Source organism: Tamandua tetradactyla, chromosome 4 (genome assembly GCF_023851605.1).
Source record: "Tamandua tetradactyla isolate mTamTet1 chromosome 4, mTamTet1.pri, whole genome shotgun sequence".
NCBI lineage: Eukaryota > Metazoa > Chordata > Mammalia > Pilosa > Myrmecophagidae > Tamandua > Tamandua tetradactyla.
In genome coordinates, this window is record NC_135330.1 from 80,052,449 (window position 1) to 80,073,889 (window position 21,441).

General features: G+C 38.0%; 1 protein-coding gene across 2 annotated transcripts in view; it reads left to right on the forward strand.

Annotated features, from left to right (window-relative positions):
- RAB3GAP2 (RAB3 GTPase activating non-catalytic protein subunit 2) overlaps positions 1-21,441 on the forward strand; it is a 159,543-nt gene that overhangs the window by 24,059 nt on the left and 114,043 nt on the right. For both annotated transcript variants that reach the window (XM_077157874.1, XM_077157873.1), the window contains exon 2: positions 10,007-10,071. Coding sequence is in view for 1 of the 2 variants with exons in the window: in XM_077157873.1 (XP_077013988.1) it covers positions 10,007-10,071 (65 nt within the window). In the remaining variant the exon portion in view is untranslated. The remainder of the gene's footprint in view (positions 1-10,006; positions 10,072-21,441) is intronic.

A 21,441-nucleotide genomic window follows, 5' to 3' on the forward strand; every position in this document is an offset into this window, starting at 1 on the left:
CCTTCATAGAAAAGTTACCAGAAGGAAAGACTGTATGTGAATAAAATTGTTTACATGAATGCAGCTTTATTAGACATTCACCAGCTAACTTTTCAATCTAAACCATCTCCCCACCCGGAACAAGGAACTTGGCCTGCTTGCATGGTTTGAAGGCATGAGGAGGAACCTTGGTAAAGTGCTGGAATTCTGACACAGGCTGACGGTAGCTGTCAAATGGTAGCCTATAACAGTATCAGGTGATTTTCAGTAGAGATCAGGAGACAGCAAAGATTGTATCACTGGCATTGAGCAGATAGACCAACAAAAGCAATGCCTAGTTTGCAAATGTTTCCCATTTTTAAGTTGAACTTGAAATGCATTTTCTAACAGTATTGTAAATATACTTGGGATTCTAGACCAACCAGGAAAACATCTTTAACCTGTCTGATTGATGGTACTGTTTTACCTTTTCCTAACCTCTGTTCATGCCATGATTTATTTGGGAAAATATATTCCTGTGATTGGGGGAGATGCCCAATTGAATTTTTCTCTCTTTTAGATGGGAGCTCCTTGGTGAAAGGCAAGTGAGAAGTGGGTAAACCCTAATGAACACAAATATCTTATATAAAGAAAGCATTTGTCATGTTCTTCCCCTTATTGAATGTTTTGAATTGTGACATAGAGAGAGATTGGTTCTCTGCAGGGGAAGAAAGTTCAAATAACTGTTTGTAGGAGTCATTTGTGAATTGAGTCACAATTCTTATACTGATATAGAGGAGAAATAATATGTTTTCATAGTTTTGTACAGCATTCAACAAGGTTATATGCACAAACTAAGGTCTTGGAATGCTCATTTGTTTTGTATCTCCAGTACTCAGCCCAGTGCCCAGCACATAGGAGATGCTGTGTTTGTTGAACAAATGAATGAAGAAATGAATGAACAAATGAATTAACAAGTGATTAGCTAACTTCCCTGAAGTGTTTTAAATTCTGCATGATCTTTCTGAGAATGTGGTAATTTGATAAATGCATTATAGCAATTTAAAAATTGAATCATGGACTTTAAGAGGGTAAGTTTTTCTAGGTACTTTGCTTTCTCCTACAAAAGAGGATGCGTCTTCTAAAGCTGTGTAAATGGATGGCCAAGTTGCATCTAGGCCCACAGCAAGGCAGTTGTCTTTGGTGCAGTGGAAACGAGCAGAATAAAGAGATTACCTAGTCGAATTAGATTGTCAGCGACCAAATTGTCATTTTCCAAGTTAAAAAAAATAAAACAGTCTCCAAATCTCACTATTAAGGAAATGTTCTGTTCTAAGATAAGTACTCTCTTACTTTTGGCCTTTACTGTAAACCCCACTATCCCCTAATCTTGTTCCTCATAAACCATACTGTAAGTAATTATAGCATAATACTTTAAAGAACATGGGCTTTAGACCTGAGTTCAAGCCCCACTCTGCCACTTACTACTCTCTGATCTTAGTTAAACTACTTAAACTCTTTCTCAGTCTAGAGTAGGAATGATAAAGGATCCTTGTGATGTTTAAATGAGTCATTGTCCGTAAGGCACTTAGGCATATACAAATACTTAGCTGTGGTTGTTATGTAATAATCCCTAAATGTGCATTGCATCGTTTTGGTTCTGTTTTTGTTCTTGTTGACCTTTTTATCCAGGTATATTCGAAAATTTCCTTGCTACTTTTTCAAGGCCTCATTTAAATGATATCTCTTCATTGTAATTTTTTCATCTTTCCCTCACTCCCTTATCTGAGTTCCCATAGTAGTCGATTACAGCACTCACCATGTTTATAGTTACAGGTTTGTCTATCTCCTGTACTAGATTACAGATTATTTAAGGGCAAAGGGTATATTTTTGTTTTTCTCAGCTCCTGCCACAGGGTTTGGTACATGGTATTTAACAGAATGTTTGTTAAATTGTTTAATTGATTTGTATATGAAAATTTGTGAGTTGTATGGTGTTAATCAAATGATAATACTATCTTAGGACTTAATATATGCCTAGCAGTCTGTTGGTATTTTAGAAAGTAATTATTTGATATTTAAATACCGAAGATGAGAATATTGTCACAAAGCTAAGTTAGCAATGAGTCCAAGTATCAGACTGTAAAAGATTTCAAAATCTATTAATAATTGATTTCAGCAACTTTTAAAACCTTGTATATAACCTTGTATAGTTTTGTATTTGCTTCCTACTGTAAGCCACATATTAACATATTAGGTTATAATATAAACATATAAACATATTAGGTTTAGTCCCACTTTTTTTTTTTTTTTTTTTTTAGCTCAGATGCAGCTTCATTCAGTGTTTTAACATGATTACTTTACAATTAGGTATTATTGTGCTGTCCATTTTTGAGTTTTTGTATCTAGTCCTGTTGCACAGTCTGTATCCCTTCAGCTCCAATTACCCATTATCTTACCCTGTTTCTAACTCCTGCTGGACTCTGTTACCAATGACATATTTCAAGTTTATTCTTGAATGTCCGTTCACATCAGTGGGATCATACAGTATTTGTCCTTTAGTTTTTGGCTGGACTCACTCAGCATAATATTCTCTAGGTCCATCCATGTTATTACATGCTTCATAAGTTTATCTTGTCTTAAAGCTGCATAATATTCCATCGTATGTATATACCACAGTTTATTTAGCCATTCTTCTGTTGATGGACATTTTGGCTGTTTCCATCTCTTTGCAATTGTAAATAATGCTGCTATAAACATTGGTGTGCAAATGTCCATTTGTGTCTTTGCTCTTAAGTCCTTTGAGTAGATACCTAGCAATGGTATTGCTGGGTCGTATGGCAATTCTATATTCAGCTTTTTGAGGAACCGCCAAACTGCCTTCCACAGTGGTTGCACCATTTGACATTCCCACCAACAGTGGATAAGTGTGCCTCTTTCTCCGCATCCTCTCCAGCACTTGTCATTTTCTGTTTTGTTGATAATGGCCATTCTGGTGGGTGTGAGATGATATCTCATTGTGGTTTTGATTTGCATTTCTCTAATGGCCAGGGACATTGAGCATTTCTTCATTTGCCTCTTGGCCATCCGTGTTTCCTCTTCTGGTAGGTGTCTGTTCAAGTCTTTTTCCCATTTTGTAATTGGGTTGGCTGTCTTTTTGTTGTTGAGTTGAACAATCTCTATAAATTCTGGATACTAGACCTTTATCTGATATGTCATTTCCAAATATTATCTCCCATTGTGTAGGCTGTCTTTCTACTTTCTTGATGAAATTCTTTGATGCACAAAAGTGTTTAACTTTGAGGAGCTCCCATTTATTTATTTCTTTCTTCAGTGCTCTTGCTTTAGGTTTAAGGTCCATAAAACCACCTCCAGTTGTAAGATTCATAAGATATCTCCCTACATTTTCCTCTAACTGTTTTATGGTCTTAGACCTAATGTTTAGATCTTTGATCCATTTTGAGTTAACTTTTGTATAAGGTGTGAGATGCGGGTCTTCTTTCATTCTTTTACATATGGATATACAGTTCTCTAGGCACCATTTATTGAAGAGACTGTTCTGTCCCAGGTGAGTTGGCTTGACTACCTTATCAAAGATCAAATGTCCATAGATGAGAGGGTCTATATCTGAGCACTCTATTCGATTCCATTGGTCGATATATTTATCTTTATGCCAATACCATGCTGTTTTAACCACTGTGGCTTCATAATATGCCTTAAAGTCCGGCATCGCGAGACCCTCCAGCTTCGTTTTTTTTCCTCAAGATGTTTTTAGCAATTTGGGGCACCCTGCCCTTCCAGATAAATTTGCTTATTGGCTTTTCTAATTCTGAAAAATAAGTTGTTGGTATTTTGATTGGTATTGCATTGAATCTGTAGATCAGTTTAGGTAGAATTGACATCTTAATTATATTTAGTCTTCCAATCCATGAACACGGTATGCCCTTCCATATATTTAGGTCTTCTGTGATTTCTTTTAGGAGTTTTTTGTAGTTTTCTTTATATAGGTTTTTTGTCTCTTTAGTTAAATTTATTCCTAGGTATTTTATTCTTTTAGTTGCGATTGTAAATGGGATTCGTTTCTTGATTTCCCCCTCAGCTTGTTCATTACTAGTGTATAGAAAAGCTACATATTTTTGAATGTTGATCTTGTAGCCTGCTACTTTGCTGTACTCATTTATTAGCTCTAGTAGTTTTGTTGTGGATTTTTCCGGGTTTTCGACGTATAGTATCATATCGTCTGCAAACAGTGATAGTTTTACTTCTTCCTTTCCAATTTTGATGCCTTGTATTTCTTTTTCTTGTCTAATTGCTTTGGCTAGAACTTCCGACACAATGTTGAATAATAGTGGTGATAGTGGACATCCTTGTCTTGTTCCTGATCTTAGGGGGAAAGTTTTCAATTTTTCCCCATTGAGGATGATATTAGCTGTGGGTTTTTCATATATTCCCTCTATCATTTTAAGGAAGTTCCCTTGTATTCCTACCTTTTGAAGTGTTTTCAACAGGAAAGGATGTTGAATCTTGTCAAATGCCTTCTTTGCATCAATTGAGATGATCATGTGATTTTTCTGCTTTGATTTGTTGATGTGGTGTATTACATTAATTGATTTTCTTATGTTGAACCATCCTTGCATACCTGGGATGAATCCTACTTGGTCATGATGTATAATTCTTTTAATGTGTTGTTGGATACGATTTGCTAGAATTTTATTGAGGATTTTTGCATCTATATTCATTAGAGAGATTGGTCTGTAGTTTTCTTTTTTTGTAATATCTTTGCCTGGTTTTGGTATGAGGGTGATGTTGGCTTCATAGAATGAATTAGGTAGTTTTCCCTCCACTTCAATTATTTTGAAGAGTTTGAGGAGAGTTGGTACTAATTCCTTCTGGAATGTTTGATAGAATTCACATGTGAAGCCGTCTGGTCCTGTACTTTTCTTTTTAGGGAGCTTTTGGATGACTAATTCAATTTCTTTACTTGTGATTGGTTTGTTGAGGTCATCTATTTCTTCTTGAGTCAAAGTTGGTTGTTCATGTCTTTCCAGGAACCCGTCCATTTCATCTAAATTGTTGTATTTATTAGCGTAAAGTTGTTCATAGTATCCTGTTATTACCTGCTTTATTTCTGTGAGGTCAGTAGTTATGTCTCCTCTTCCATTTCTGATCTTATTTATTTGCATCCTCTCTCTTCTTCTTTTTGTCAATCTTGCTAAGGGCCCATCAATCTTATTGATTTTCTCATCGAACCAACTTCTGGTCTTATTGATTTTCTCTATTGTTTTCATGTTTTCAATTTCATTTATTTCTGCTCTAATCTTTGTTATTTCTTTCCTTTTGCTTGCTTTGGGATTCGTTTGCTGTTCTTTCTCCAGTTCTTCCAAGTGGACAGTTAATTCCTGCATTTTTGCCTTTTCTTCTTTTCTGATAAAGGCATTTAGGGCAATAAATTTCCCTCTTAGCACTGCCTTTGCTGCGTCCCATAAGTTTTGATATGTTGTGTTTTCATTTTCATTCGCCTCTAGGTATTTACTAATTTCTCCTGCAATTTCTTCTTTGACCCACTTGTTGTTTAAGAGTGTGTTGTTGAGCCTCCATGTATTTGTGAATTTTCTGGCACTCCGCCTATTATCGATTTCCAACTTCATTCCTTTATGATCCGAGAAAGTGTTGTGTATGATTTCAATCTTTTAAAATTTATTAAGACTTGCTTTGTGACCCAGCAAATGGTCTGTCTTTGAGAATGATCCATGAGCACTTGAAAAAAAGGTGTATCCTGCTGTTGTGGGATGTAATGTCCTATAGATGTCTGTTAAGTCTAGCTCATTTATAGTAATATTCAGATTCTCTATTTGTTTTTGATCCTCTGTCTAGATGTTCTGTCCATTGATGAGAGTGGTGAATTGAAGTCTCCAACTATTATGGTATATGTGTCTATTTCCCTTTTCAGTGTTTGCAGTGTATTCCTCACGTATTTTGGGGCATTCTGGTTCGGTGCGTAAATATTTATGATTGTTATGTCTTCTTGTTTAATTGTTCCTTTTATTAGTATATAGTGTCCTTCTTTGTCTCTTAACTGTTTTACATTTGAAGTCTAATTTGTTGGATATTAGTATAGCCACTCCTGCTCTTTTCTGGTTGTTATTTGCATGAAATATCTTTTCCCAACCTCTCACTTTCAACCTGTATTTATCTTTGGGTCTAACATGCGTTTCCTGTAGACAGCATATAGAAGGATCCTGTTTTTTAATCCATTCTGCCAGTCTATGTCTTTTGATTGGGGAATTCAGTCCATTAACATTTAGAGTTATTACTGTTTGGATAGTATTTTCCTCTACGATTTTGTATTTTGTGTCATATATATCATATCTGACTTTCTTTCTTTCTACACTCTTCTCCATATCTCTCTCTTCTGTCTTTTTGTATCTGACTCTAGTGCTCCCTTTAGTATTTCTTGCAGAGCTGGTCTCTTGGTCACAAATTCTCTCAGTGACTTTTTGTCTGAGAATGTTTTAATTTCTCCCTCATTTTTGAAGCACAATTTTGCTGGATATAGGAGTCTTGGTTGGCAGTTTTTCTCTTTTAGTAACTTAAATATATCATCCCACTGTCTTCTAGCTTCCATGGTTTCTGCTGAGAAATCTGCACATAGTCTTATTGGGTTTCCCTTGTATGTGATGGATTGTTTTTCTCTTGCTGCTTTCAAGATCTTCTCTTTCTCTTTGACCTCTGACATTCTAACTAATAAGCGTCTTGGGGAACGCCTATTTGGGTCTAATCTCTTTGGGGTGTGCTGCACTTCTTGGATCTGTAATTTTACGTCTTTCATAAGAGTTGGAAAATTTTCAGTGATAATTTCTTCCATTAGTTTTTCTCCTCCTTTTCCCTTTTCTTCTCCTTCTGGGACACCCACAACACGTATATTTGTGCGGTTCATATTGTCCTTGAGTTCCCTGATACCCTGTTCAAAGTTTTCCATTCTTTTCCGGATAGTTTCTGTTTCATTTTGGAATTCAGATGTTGTATCCTCTAAATCACTAATTCTATCTTCTGTCTCTTTAAATCTATCATTGTAGGTATCCATTGTTTTTTCCATCTTTTCTACTTTATCCTTCACTTCCATAAGCTCTGTGATTTGTTTTTTCAGTTTTTCTATTTCTTCTTTATGTTCAGCCCATGTCTTTTTCATGTCCTCCCTCAATTTATCGATTTCGTTTTTGAAGAGGTTTTCCATTTCTGTTCGTATATTCATCATTAGTTGTTTCAGCTCCTGTATCTCATTTGAACTATTGGTTTGTTCCTTTGACTGGGCCATATTTTCAATTTTCTGAGCGTGATCCGTTATCTTCTGCTGGCGTCTGGGCATTTAGTCAGATTTCCCTGAGTGTTGGACCCCACAGGTTGAAAGATTTTTCTGTGAAATCTCTGGGTTCTGTTTTTCTTATCCTGCCCACTAGGTGGCGCTCGTGGCACACGTTTCTCTACGGGATCCACCAGTAAAAGTTGCTGTGGTTCCTTTAACTCTGGAAAACTCTCGCCGTAGGGGAGGTTTGGCAGCCGAAGCGTCTTGGAAGAGTGCCAGCCGGCCCGGGGGTCCGAACGCGGGGAGGGTCGCCTGCCGCCGCAGCACGTGAGAGCGCCCGACCAAATTTCCTAGTCGGCCTGCAGCGCCAAGCGTGGCAGAAGGGCGCCAGCTGTCGCAGCCCGGGAGAGTGCACTGTTCCCAGGCGGACCGGGGAGTCACGTGTTTGGAAGGGACCCCCTGGTCACTGTTCTCCGCGGTCTGGGGCTTTCTGACCCAACTCTTTCATTTGGTCCGGGGGACCTCTCGTGGTGGGGCCGCCAGCCGCTGCGGCCTGAGGGGACCACCTGCCCAATTCTGCCAGCTGGCCTGGGGAGGAGGAAGGGAGGGACTCCGGCCGCTTGCCGTCCCGCCCAGGAAAGCCCGCGTCCCTCGGTGTTCTCACTGGAGCTCGTTCTCCCAGACAGTCAGCCATTCCAGGATGGAGTACGCTGTCCCTTTGATCTCCGTCATGGCTCCGGGAGCTGCTCTGTATTGTCTCCACTCCCCCAGTAGCTGTTCTGGAGGAGGAAAGGTGAGGGCGGCAAGGCTGTCGAGACTGGTGGCGGAGGAGCCGGTGAAGGCGGAAGAGGGCACCGTGGTGGTTGGAGAGCCGCCAGAGCAGGAGGGGGAAGAGGGGAGAAGGAGGGCGGGCGAGTCGGCTGCTGCAGGGCGTGGGCGCCGCATGGCGGGCCGGCGGAGAAAGAGAGGGGAGAAGGAGGGCGGGCCGGCGGAGAAAGAGAGGGGAGAAGGAGGGCGGGCGGGTCGGCTGCTGCGGGGCGTGGGCTCCGCGCGGCGGTCCAGCGGAGAACTAGTCCCACTTTTTGAACTGATTTTTTCCCCTGAATTTTAAGTGATTAAAGACAATATTTTATGTATATTTTGTAGTATTTTCATGGCTAAATCTTGATGGCTAACATAGAGAGTTTATGTATCAGTATCAGTCCTAGAGGACTCCAGTAAACTGATTAAGACCCACCTTGAATAGGTGGAGCTAGATCTCATGGAAACCACCTATTCAAAAGGTCCCATCCACAATCTCATTTAATCCTCACAGCAACCTTACTAGATACAGTTACTGTTGTTTTTCATGTTTCAGGGGTAAGAGAACCAAAGCTTATAGATAAGGGGTGACTTGTCCTAGATCACAGAGCTAGCAACTACTAGATTCATAATTTGAATCTAGGTAATCTGATTCTGGAGCCTAAACTTGTAAGTAGACAGCTGTTTGCTCTGTTTACATTTTATTTAGGCCTTATATTCTTTTTCTAATTTATGAGACTCTCTCTCTCTATATAAAGTATCCAGGATTTGTCTCAGAGTAGTTTTCTTTCTTCCCCCAGATGTAATTTCATAAAAGATAAAGATAACCATGTAAAAACAAGTGAGATGGATAGTGTAAAGGATTATACTCTCCAGATCTACCTGGGTTTTGTAATCTGTTGCAGTGCTTATTGACTGTTTTATTTTAGTCCTAGAGGATGTACCCATGTGTAAGAAACTTCAAAGTATCAGAAAAGGGTGAAGAGAAATAGGCCTGTCTTATTTCAAAATTCAGGTTTCTTTTTCATTGATACCTAGTTTTATTGAAGAAATAAGTCACTTTTTAAGACATCTGTATGAAATTTTAGTTTTTTTGTTCATTGTTTATATTTAATTTTTCTGAAGTCTAAAGTAACAAATGTTGTGATATTTGGATTTTTAAAAGTTACCTTTTATTTTAGTTTGCTAATGTTGCCAGAATGTAATATACCAGAAATGGGTTGGCTTTTATAAAAGGAATTTATTAAGTTTCAAGTTTACAGTTCTAAGGCCGTAAAAATATCCAAACTAAGGCATCCAGAGGCAGATGCCTTGACTCAAGAAGGGCTGATCTGGAAAGGCATGCAGCTGGCATCTGCTGGTCCTCTGGCTCCTGGTTTCAAACAGGTTCCCTGGGGGTGTTTTCTTTCTGCATCCCCAGATGTCTCTGCCTGCGTCAGCTCTGATTTTTTTCCCCCTAAGTGGTTTCTTCTTAAAGGACTCCAGTAAGCTGATTAAGACCCACCTTGAATAGGTGGAGCTAGATCTCATGGAAACCATCTATTCAAAAGGTCCCATCCATAACTGGGTGGGTCACATCTCCACGGAAGTAGCTTAATCAAAAAGATGCCATCCAAAAAATAGTTCTGCCCCGACAAGATTGGATTAGAATAAAGAATATGACTTTTCTGGGGTACGTAACAGCCTCAGAACAGCATGCCTTTTGCAGTATGATTTATGTGTGGATAAACTTGATGTCCAGTAAATTGTACAGTTTTCTATTCTATAGATTTGGAAATTTAGCAGATCAAATGTTTCTTGAATATTAAATCATAAAATAAAATCCTGATGTAAAAATTTAGCATTATTTTCTTAACATCAGCATTATATGTTTAGAGAAAGTATCTTTAAAACATTTGTAACTCTTTAGTTCATTTAAGCACTTTTCATCTTTTTCCTAAAAAGGTAAATCAACAAGCTGGGAAGATGATGGATGGGGAACGTGGGAAGAAACAGAACCCCAAGAACCTGTAAGTCCTTTATAAATGTATGCATGATTTTTTTTTTTTTTTTAACATGGACAGGCACTCGGAATTGAACCTGGGTCTCTGGCATGGCAGGCAATAATTCTGCCACTAAGCCACCATTGCACCACCCATGCATGTTTTTTGATAGCGTCATTTTCAAAACCTGTTATAGAAATAGATTCCCTGACCTCCCAGATGTCCTTTTGTAGTGATGATGACTATTCTCAATATTATGACATTTTAAAATCTGTTAAGAACATGTTTGTGCTTAAAGTGTATACCTGCTTTTAAAGGAACTTAGTATCTTTATAGCTACGTGGGCTAAAAGGAGAATAGTTGTTTTAGAATTTTTTCTCCTTCATAAGCTACTCTTTTAGATGCTTTCATTTTTTTATTCAGCAGTTATTTGCTCAGTGCCCTCTATATTTTAGGTATTATTCTAGATGCTGGTAATATAGCAGTGAACATGATAGTCACTAAAATTTTCAGCTGTGAGTAACAGAAAATCTAGCCTAGGTTAGCTTAAATAACAAGGAGATTTATTAACTTACATATGAGGAAGTCCAGAGATAGAATGGACTGTCAGGTTGGTTGATTAAGTAATTCAACTATATCATGAAGGACTCAAGATTTTTCCTTCTGTCTACTCTGCGCTTGTAGTTTTGGCTTCATCCTAAAGCTTTTTCCTCTCATAGGTGACATGTGGGAGCCAGAGTCATTTCATTAATGTCCAGAGAAAGAAAAAGACTAAGACTTTCCATGATTTTTTTTTTTTTTGAGTAATGAGGAACAACTTTCTCAGATGCCTCTAGAAAACCTTGCCTTTTATTTTGTTGGTCAGAATTAAGTCACGTACTTATGTGTTTGAAGTTTATTCCAAATGTGATTCCAAAAGTCATTGGCAAGAGATATGAAATTTTCATTGGTCAGTCGTGCCATTCCTTGCTGTCAGGGGTTAGGAGAATCAACTTCTCCTGAGGCCCCACAGCTACATAGGGAAGGAGCTGATACCTTAACAAAAATTCTGACCTTTTACAGAGAAAGAAAGAGAAAAATATATACTGGCAGGCACTCCTATAGCCCCTATTCCCAGAAACTTCCAGTCTAATGGGGGAGAAATAAATAAAAAGAAAGATAGATGAAAAGTAACAAATGGTGGTGATTCTTATATGGAGAAAATGATGATGTGATACAAGTACTACTGTAGATTTGGTGGTCCAGGAAGACTATTCAAATAATGAGAAATTTCAGCTGAGATCTGAAAGACAAGTTGGAGCCAGTGCTCTAGAGAAGAGCATTCCGTACTATCAAGGCCACAGCTCATGCAGAAGTCCTAAATCAGGAATGGATTCAGAGCTTGAAGGAGCACAGTTGACAGGAGGGAGACTGTAACAGTGTGGTGTCAGAAAAGCAAGCAAGCTTGAGCCAAGGCTCTGCGTTTGGAATTTATTCCAAGTGTGATGGGGAACCACACTATCTATTTCATGATTTTTAAAGCTCACCTTGGTTACTTTGTAGAACAAGTTGTAGTAGGGAGCAAAGTAGGCGGAGGGATACCAATTAGGAGGCTGTTGCCATTGTTGAATGAGAGATGATGGTGCTTGATTGAGGTGGTAGTGAAAATGAGAAATGGGTGATTTCAGGTAATAAGACCTTCTGATGAGTTGACTGTGAGGGATGAGGGAAAGAGAAAAATCAAGAATAACTTCTTCGTTCTGTGTCATGGTGTGCAATAGATAAAACAAGATTGGTAAAATGTTTATATATGCTCATGAGAGCCTTTTTTTGCTCAAAGTTTGAAAATTTCCATCATAAACAATTTTTTTTTAAATAAACCTGATATTTGGCTTGAGCAGCTGGATGAACGGTGTATTATTTATTGAGATGGGTAAGATGAGGAAAAGAGGTTTGGGACAGAAGGAACTTCATTTTGTAAGAAGCAGAGACACGCATGTAATACAGATTTATAGAAAAGTTGCACAGGGAAAGTAAGAACAGGAAACCATTTCAGAAGGCCTCAAGGAGAATTGAGATACATTGAATTGGTTATCCCATCACCTCAGTTAACAAACACCTTGTCCCTTACAACTCTATTGCTCTGTCAGTGTGGAGACTCAGCTGTTCTTTGTCTCTAAGACTCTACCCTAACTAAGACTAATTTCTGCTTACTCATGATTGGGACTTTTTTTTTTTTTCCACAGCTTTTGCTTATCTCTTTTGTTTGTGGCTGTCTTGGGTTTTGCCTCCTTCTCTTTGTTTTACATTCAGATCTCATGTAAGGATTTTACTGAGTCTGTTAATCCATCCAGTATGGAAGATTTGGGAGACAGAAGTATGGTTATACCAAACCTCTTCATGAGACATCAGCCATGGTCCTCTGGTCTGTAGGCATCTATCAGCAGGCTCATCAGCTATAGCAAGTCTGGGGATGGGAACTGAGGGAAGGATATGTGTGTAAAAAAGCTTGAAAACTGCATGACCCTGTGTAAGAAAACCTCTCAGAAGAGGATGTGCTTTGAGAATTTCTCAGAAAAGGACAGCATTATTGGCAGATACCATGCATATGTTGTTTGATGTAGCTACTGCTAATATTTTGAGTAACGTAATAAATTGATATGTTCCACTGCGCCCTTGAATTTGTTGAAAAATAAAGTTACATTGTGTTGGCAGCAGATTTTCTAGAGACTTGCTGTATTTGCCAATTTTCTAGTAATTACTTGGGAGAAAGGTGAATGTATAGTGAGCCTATATAAAAATTTTTTCTAAGAGATGTAAAACAGATTTTATGGCAAGAAGTCATAAAGACAGCTTTTACCTTTACCTTTTTTCCCTTAGATTTTCAAGTAGGTTTGGAGCTTGATGGAATAAACCTCATAGACATTGCTTGTTAAAGCAGATACATGCATTTGCATTCTCAGAGGAGGTTCCATTATGACAATTATCATATATTATAAAGTGCTGTCGTTGAGGTGATAACTGCATTTATTTATAGACGTAAAGGCCTACATCTTAAAGAGCCGCTGGTACATTCTTTATTTTTCCTGGAATGCATTTTGTTTATGAATGACATAGTTGAGGATTGGTGGTGAGGCAAGTTTTCCTTACAATTACCTGCCATTTCTTCCCTCAATATTCAAAGGGTTAGTTTAATGATGGTGTGCCACAAACTTGCTTTTTGGGTTATTTACCATGTATCTTCTCTAAATTTGTGCTTTATAGAATGGTAACCTAATGGAGTAGAAAAGGAGGGAGAGTGCTACAAATGGGTCAGAGAATCAAGCCAGCCTGATGTAAGGCCTTGTGAATTTGTAGTTTATTCCAAATGTGATGGGAAAGCATACTCTCTCAAGTGGGATTTTTAAAGCTCACCTTCACTCTTGTGCTGATTTGAAAGGATGTATGTCCCCTAGAAAAGCCATGTTTTAATCTAAATCCCATTTCATAAAGGCAGAATAATCCCTATTCAATACTGTATGTTTGAAACTGTAATCAGATCATCTCCCTGGAGATGTGATTTAATCAAGAGTGTTTGTGGTTGTTAAGCTGGATTAGATTATGACATGTCTCCACCCATGTGGGTGGGTCTTGATAAGTTTCTGGAGTCTTATGAAAGAGGAAATATTTTGGAGAAAAATTCAAAGAGAGCAGAGAATGACATAGCCACACGAAGCAGAGTCCACCAACCAGGGACCTTTGGAGATGAAGAAGGAAAATGCCTCCTGGGGAGCTTCATGAAACAGGAAGCCAGGAGAGGAAGCTAGCAGATGACACTGTGTCCGCCATGTGCCCTTCCAGCTAAGAGAGGAGCCCTGACTGTGTTCACCATGTGCCTTTCCAGAGGTGAGAGAGATTGTGACTGTGTTCGCCATGTGCCTTGTCACTTGAGAGAGAAACCCTGAACTTCATCAGCCTTCTTGCCCCAAAATATCTTTCCCTGGATGCCTTAGATTGGACATTTCTATAGACTTGTTTTAGTTGGGACATTTTCTTGGCTTTAGAACTGTAAATTAGCAATTTATTAAATTCCTCTTTTTAAAAGCCATTCCGTTTCCAGTATACTGCGTTCTGGCAGCTAGCAAACTAGAACAGCTCTGTAGGATAGGTTGTAGTAGGCCTTTTTATTAGCTGTGCCTCTCATAGTCATAAAGCCCATAGGCTTTTATTTGTCAGTGTTTTAATTAGATGTTGCACTGTTCCAGCTCATTCCAAGGGATGTTGACAGTGATAGCATAGTTAAAATTAAGATACTTCTTTTAAATCTGACCTGTAAACCTGCCATATTCTCCCTAATGGACAAAAGTATCCTAACTCTAGGGATAATATTGAAACTAAAATATGCTTTTACTCATGCTAAACATGCATAACTAATGTGAATGACATTTCTTCATTTTGATATAATTTGAATGTCTATCAACTGCCCTCATAGATAAGGGTGGTTTGCTGTTCTTTTTATTTTTGTAGGTTTGCTCATATTGTTCACTTGACAAATGTAGCAAGATAAACAGTATTGTTTGTCCCCATTGACAATAATTTTGGGTGTATTCCTAACTGGTCTTATTATTTCCCTTTGAATCTCTTTGCCTTGTCAATGGTTATATGTATATAGTGAGGAGAAGGTATTTGGATTACAACAAAAGTGGGTTGGACACTGATTATGCAGAGGTAATCTGGGTGTTAAAGTTATCTTGCTGTGTTCAGGAGAACTTTGTATTCGGATATTGTCCTTGAAACAAGACAACATCTTTGCTAAGGGAGACCCTTTGGTGGGCAAGAACAGAAATGGCACTATGGCAAGAGAAAAGGACATGCCTTCTGTTACCAACTGCAGTACAACCAGAACTTTCCATGTATAAAATCATGAGATTTCTACTGAGCAAGATGTTTTATACCAGTATAATATTAGAAATTTACTCAGCTGAGGTAAGAGATTCCCAGTATTTTAATATGGTCTGTGATTATCAACAGCTCTTCTAATTAGGATTGCTAGTCAATGACATTAGATCAACTAATGCTAATAAGCTGAAGGGAACAATGGGTAAAGAACGAAAGGAAATTAAGGAAATAATGTATGATTGAAACGACAGTATCAGTAAAGAAATCAAAATTATAAAAAGGGACCAAAGGAGATGAAAATTACAATAGCTGAAATGAAAAATCCCCTAGAGGTATTCAAAAGCAGATTTGAACATGTGAAAGAAAGAATAGGTGAACTTGAAGAAATGACAATTGAAAATATCCGGTCTGAGGAGCAGGAAGAAAAAAGGCTGAAGAAAAATGAACAGTGCCTGAGGGACCTGTGGAATACCGTCAAGCATAGCAACATAATTGTGCCTGTGTGGAACGATTATATGCCCCTGCAAAAAGCCATGTTTTAATCCTGACCCATCTTGTGGAGGCAGCCGTTTCTTTTAATGCCTATTCCACACTATAGGTTGGAAACTTGATTAGATTATCTGCAAGGAGTTGTGGCGCACCCAGTTGTGATATTGACCTTTGATTACAGGGAGATATGACTCCACCCATTCCAGGTGGATCTTGATTAGTTTACTGAAATTCTTTAAAAGAGGAAACATTTTGGAAAAAGCTTTAGAGCCACGAGAACCACAAGAGACCATGCAGCCAGAGACCTTTGGAGGTGAAGAAGGAAAAATATCCCTGGGGGGGAGCTTCATGAAAACAAGAAGCCTGGAGAGAAAGCTGGCAGACGTTGCCGTATTTGCCATGTGCCTTTCCAATTGAGAGAGAAACTGTGAACATCATCAGCCTCCTTGAACCAAGGTGTCTTTACCTGGATGCCTTAGATTGGATGTTTCTATATCCTTACCTTAATTTGGACATTTTCATGGCTTTAGAACTGTAAACTTGCAACTTAATAAATTCCCCCTTTTAAAAGCCATTCTGTTTCTGGTATATCACATTCCAGCAGCTAGCAAACTAGAATAATATGTTATCATAGAAGTCCCATGAGAAGGGGGTGGGGGGTGGAAAAATATTTGAAGACATAATGACCATAAACTTGGCGAATATTTATGGATGACACAATTTTACATATCCAGGAAGCCCAGTGAACTCCAGGCAGGATTAAAAAGTACATACTCTAGTCAAAGCAGCAGGGGTAGCCACCTAGTCAGATTTGTGAAGAAGGCAGAGGGAGCTTTTGACTCCTTCATGTTAGGAACAGACAACAAACCAAAGCCTGGCTTCCGTAGAGGTTTCACTGGCAGGTCTTGTCCACATAAAAGATGATTGGAGAAGTGGAATATCTTTGAAGTCATCTTATTGTTGTATCAAGAGTTATAATTATAAAAACAATTACAGGATTCTCCACCAGTTGCCATTGGGTTGTGGTTAATATGACCAAGAGAGTATAATTTTATTCTTTGTCAGTCTCGTATTAGACAGATGTTATGTTTTGATCTTTAAGAATGCTTCAGCTGTGTGTTGATGAGTCATGGGTAGGGGTTGCTAAGACTAAAGTACAGCAGCAGCCACTGCCATGGAATGCTGATCTGTAGCCGAGCTGACTCTTGCTATGTCCAGAAGAGAACTATGAAAAAATCATGGAGCTTTTTACCTCCACAAGTCTGTATTAGCTGTTTGAGAGTAATTTCTTATTTTTATGACAAAAGAGGATAAGGGGCTTTTGCAATGAGAGAGGCTTAGTACCAGAGGTCTGGACAAGGCTTTTTTAAGAATGGAGAAAGCCTCTTTAGCTTTTTCAGATTCTAGGAATCAACCATAATTAGGGCTTAAAGAAGAAATCATATTCTGATAGTTGCTATCAACAATAGCCAGCTACATCCAGGAAAGCAAACATCTGTGAAACTGATAGGCTTAGGAACTTGAACGATGTCTTCTATTATAGAAGAGGACCAGCGTTTTTCTCTTATAAATATTTCATGTCCAAGATAATGGCATAACTCTAATGTAGGTGAGTGAAAAGAACAAGATTAAGGAATTCCTCCTTACTCATAAGTGAATACAATAAAAGACTGAAAAGGCAAACAAAACAGGCTTTCAAGATGGGTTGGGATGAAAGAGAAGACAGAACAAAAATTTTCCTCTGTACAAACTTAGCTGTAAGTAGCATCATGTCATGACAGGATAGTGGCTGCATTGGGGAAATTGGAAAAGGAAGTAGTATTACCACAGCATCCACTGATTGATGATCCTTTAACAAATAGTAAAATACACACATAACACACCTACTTTTTACCCAGTGTCACAAGGACTTTTAGTTCTGATTAACTTTTTTTTTTCTTTGCTATAGGAAAGAAATGGTTAGAAGTAAATATTTACTCAACCTCTTGTTATAATGAGAATTGAGGCAGTTTGGGAAAAAGCTTGAAAAAGCTTAATTTAATTTTAATTAAGTCAGCTTTAATGAGCTTTCCTTCATTGGCACATTAAGATGAAAGGGTAGAAGTTACAGAATAGAAGACTTGCTGGGCAGTAGTTCCTGGGACAGGAAGCAGGTCCTGGGTCAAGTTCCTGGTTAAGTAGGCAGCGTAGAGAATCACAATTGAAAAGAAACTTTGAAATATGCTCCGTCTGTTATGCAGAAAGTGATATAATCCAATTCATAGGAGCAGTTCAGCAGAATAACAGGAAATGAAGGCGTACTGGTTAGATAGAGGCTCCAGAGAACTGTTTTCATTCTGAGAAATAGAATGTAGCATGACCTGATTAAAAAGAAATTCTTAAAGCATTAATAATCTGGAATGATACTAGAAAATCTTTTGCCTTATTTCAGTATCATTAGACTCTAGTGCCATCTCTCCTAGAGGAGACATCAGCACCAGATTGGCGCAGAGGCAGAAGGAGAACATTCAAGTTATTTGATGGCCTGGGTTATCCTCATGTGAGGATGTAGTGGCGTCAGAGAGTCTTGTTCTTAAGTCCTGTTCTTTTTAATTTAATTTTATTTTTTTATTAATTTTTAAATTTTTTTAAATACCAAAAAATATCAAACAAACATTTGTAACTTTTGATCATTCCATTCTACATATATAATCACTAATTCACAATATCATCACATAGTTGCATATTCACCATCATGATCATTTCTTGGAACATTTGCATCTATTCAGAAAAAGAAATAAAAAGAAAACAGAAAAAAAATTCGTATATACCATACCCCTTACCCCTCCCTTTCATTGATCACTAGCATTTCAGACTAAATTTATTTTAACATTTGTTCCCCCTATAATTTATTTTTATTCCGTATGTTTTATTCGTCTGTTGATAACGTAGACAAAAGGAGCATCAGACACAAGGTTTTTGCAATCACACGTTCACATTGTGAAAGCTATATTACACAATCATCTTCAAGAAACATGGCTACTGGAACACAGCTCTACATTTTTGGGCAGTTCCCTCCAGCCTCTCCATTACATCTTGACTAACAAGGTGATATCTACTTAATGCATAAGAATAACCTCCACTTTATTTATTTTTTTCTCCACTTTATTTTGTCTCATTTCACTCTTCCCCCTTTTGGTCAAGAAGGTTTTCTCAATCCCTTGATGCTGAGTCTCAGCTCATTCTGGGATTTCTGTCCCACATTGCCAGGAAGGTCCACACACCTGGGAGTCATGCCCCATGTAGACAGGGGAAAGGTGGTGAGTCTGCTTGTTGTGTTGGCTGAAGAGAAAGGCCACATCTGAGCAACAAAAGAGGTTCTCTTGGGGGTGACTCTTAAGCCTAATTTTAAGTAGGCTTGACGTACCCTTTGTGGGGTTAAGGTTCATATGAACAAACCCCAAGATTGGGGCCTCAATTAAGGTCTGTTCTTATTGGGTCTTGGGCCCTTTGCCAGTAACCTTTCTTTCACCATTAGTACAAGCTGGTTCTAGCTCAGTCATCTTCAATTAAGAGCAGTCGTGTCCACCAGTAGTCATTTGGGAATGTCTGGAAAATTTTTTGGTTGTCACAACCAGGGACTACTGCTAGCAGATAGTGGGTAGAGAGCAGGGATGTCTTACAATGTAGAGGACGGTCCCCCACAACAAAGAATTATTTGGCCCAAAATGCCAGTAGTGTTGAGGTTAAGATACTTTGGTAAGCCCATGTCTTTTTTTTTTTTTTAAATATCCTTTCAGTCCTTTTTCTATACTTTCCTGTGTATCTGTATCCATATATCCATCCATATGAATTTTTTCACATTATATACATTTATATATAATAGTTACATATAAAAGAAAAATTGAACTTATATATACACATATGTATATAAATTCTGCAACTTTTTTGTTTACTTAATGTATCTTTGAAAGCCTTTCATATTAGTGTATGTAGGTCTGCATGAGTCTCTAAATGTGCTACCTAATTGTCTATTTTATTAATGCCCTGTTGTCTATTTATGCTGTCCTTCATAAGTCATTTGTTTTCCAAATTTATCTTTAAAAAATGTTTATATATGTAAACTTACACATATATTCAAGTATTTCTCCAAACTTGAATTTCAGAAAGACAATTTCTAAATCAAAAGGGGGAATTCCTTTTCTTTGTTTTTTTGCGTGGTCAGGCACCGGGTATTGAACCCTGTTCTCTGGCATGGCAGGTGGGAACTCTGCCTGCTGAGTCACCGTGGTCCACCCAGAATTCCTTTTCAACCAGAGAAAGACAGTGATTTATATCCTTTGCTTTGTATTAATTTATTTTTACATGTGGAGTAATAATGGACTTTGTAAAGCAATATGATGTTAGCCTTGAAGGATGGCATGATAAGTGAACTGCATAATCTTCTGTCAGCCCACCTCCTTGAGAGCCTCATGGGAGACACATGCAAACCAGAATAGTTGAGGCAAAAGAACATTTCATTCCTCCCTGAGGTAAAGCCCATGTCTCTTTAATGTAACCCTCCCAGTCCTTTCTCCTTTTATGTTCTCTTAAATCTCTTTTGCTTCTTTTGGGTGTTTGAGAATGTTTGATCTGTAACGTCATTAATTTAGTTGTAGTGGATTCTGGTGAAGTGATTTGCTAGTGTGAAAGTTACAGTTAAGGATTGTTTGCCAGTAACCAAGGATGAATTTAAGTTCTTCCTGGAAACTTGGCCATAGACAAGTAGTCCAACAGCAAGTAGTCCAGGCTTAGACTTAGTGGCATTATTTGTGCCTATGCTTGAGATAGACCTGTTTTAGTCTCTTCTTGTACTCAGCTGCCATTTTTCCTTTCTCTTGGTTACAGTTGGTAATTTTCAGATCTGTGCTGCATAGGTATTCCTGGAATATGACTTCTGTTAAGTAAGTTTAGACTTGGTAATGGGCCTCTGGTCTTCTGCCAGAGAGAGGGAGAGCAGTGCTTGGACTAGGTGGGAGTAGGGGAAGGGAATCTAGGGACCTCACAGACTTTCGAGCAAGTCTTCTAAGGATTTTAGCCTCATCTTTACCCCCATTTCTTGAGATACCTGGTACCAGTTCCTAAGCCTTTTGGCGATTTTGCAGTGAAAAATTCCTTAAAGTGAAATTGTTAGGGCAAAAGATATTTGTATTTTAAGTTTTGACAGAAATTTTGAGTGGCACTTCAAAAGACTGCCACAATCTCTATTCCAAAGATCAGTATATGAGAGAGTCTTGCTCTATCTGTATTACAGAGATAAAAACAGGCCTGTGTCACATCTTGCCTACAAAAGTGTTTTATTTGACTCAAATGGGGTTTTTAAAAAATTGAACCTAAGATTTTAAAAGTAGAAGATTTCACATAAAAATCTAGATTGATGGCTTCTTTTGAAAAAATGATTATTCTCTACATGCTTTTCACTTATTAAATCTTTTGGGGGAAATGTATGCCATTTATATATTTTTTTTCTCTGTATGGCTGTATGATGGGGTCACATTTCATTCTTTTTCCATGTGAGTATCCCCTTATTGCAGCACCATTTGTTGAATTTTTGTTTGGTTTGGTTTTTCGTTTGTTTTGCTTGTTTCTTTGTGTGGGAAGTACATGGGTCAGGACTCGAACCCGGGTCTCCCAGATGGTGGGCAAGAATTCTACCACTAAACTGCCCTTGCATTCCCTCTATCTATTTTTTTTCTAAATTATAATGGCAATTTAAGATCTGTAGTTGGCATTCAGTTTAGTTATTAATTCTATTCCAATTTATATTAGATGCTAATAATTTCTTATTTATTAGTCTTAGTTCAGTAGAAAAGTTTTTGAGCAGGAATCGTTCGATACTTGTACCACCTGCCACTTAGTTTAATGTTTCGTATTGAATAATTGTCCAGGAAATAGAAAAAGTATGCTTTTTAGGTTTGGGGTTCCATTGTAGTTATTTGTGAGATAAATTTTTTACTAGTAATGAATTTGTTTTGTAAAAACAATACATGTTTCAGATATTACCAAAAATAGAGAGTAATACCTCTGTCATCT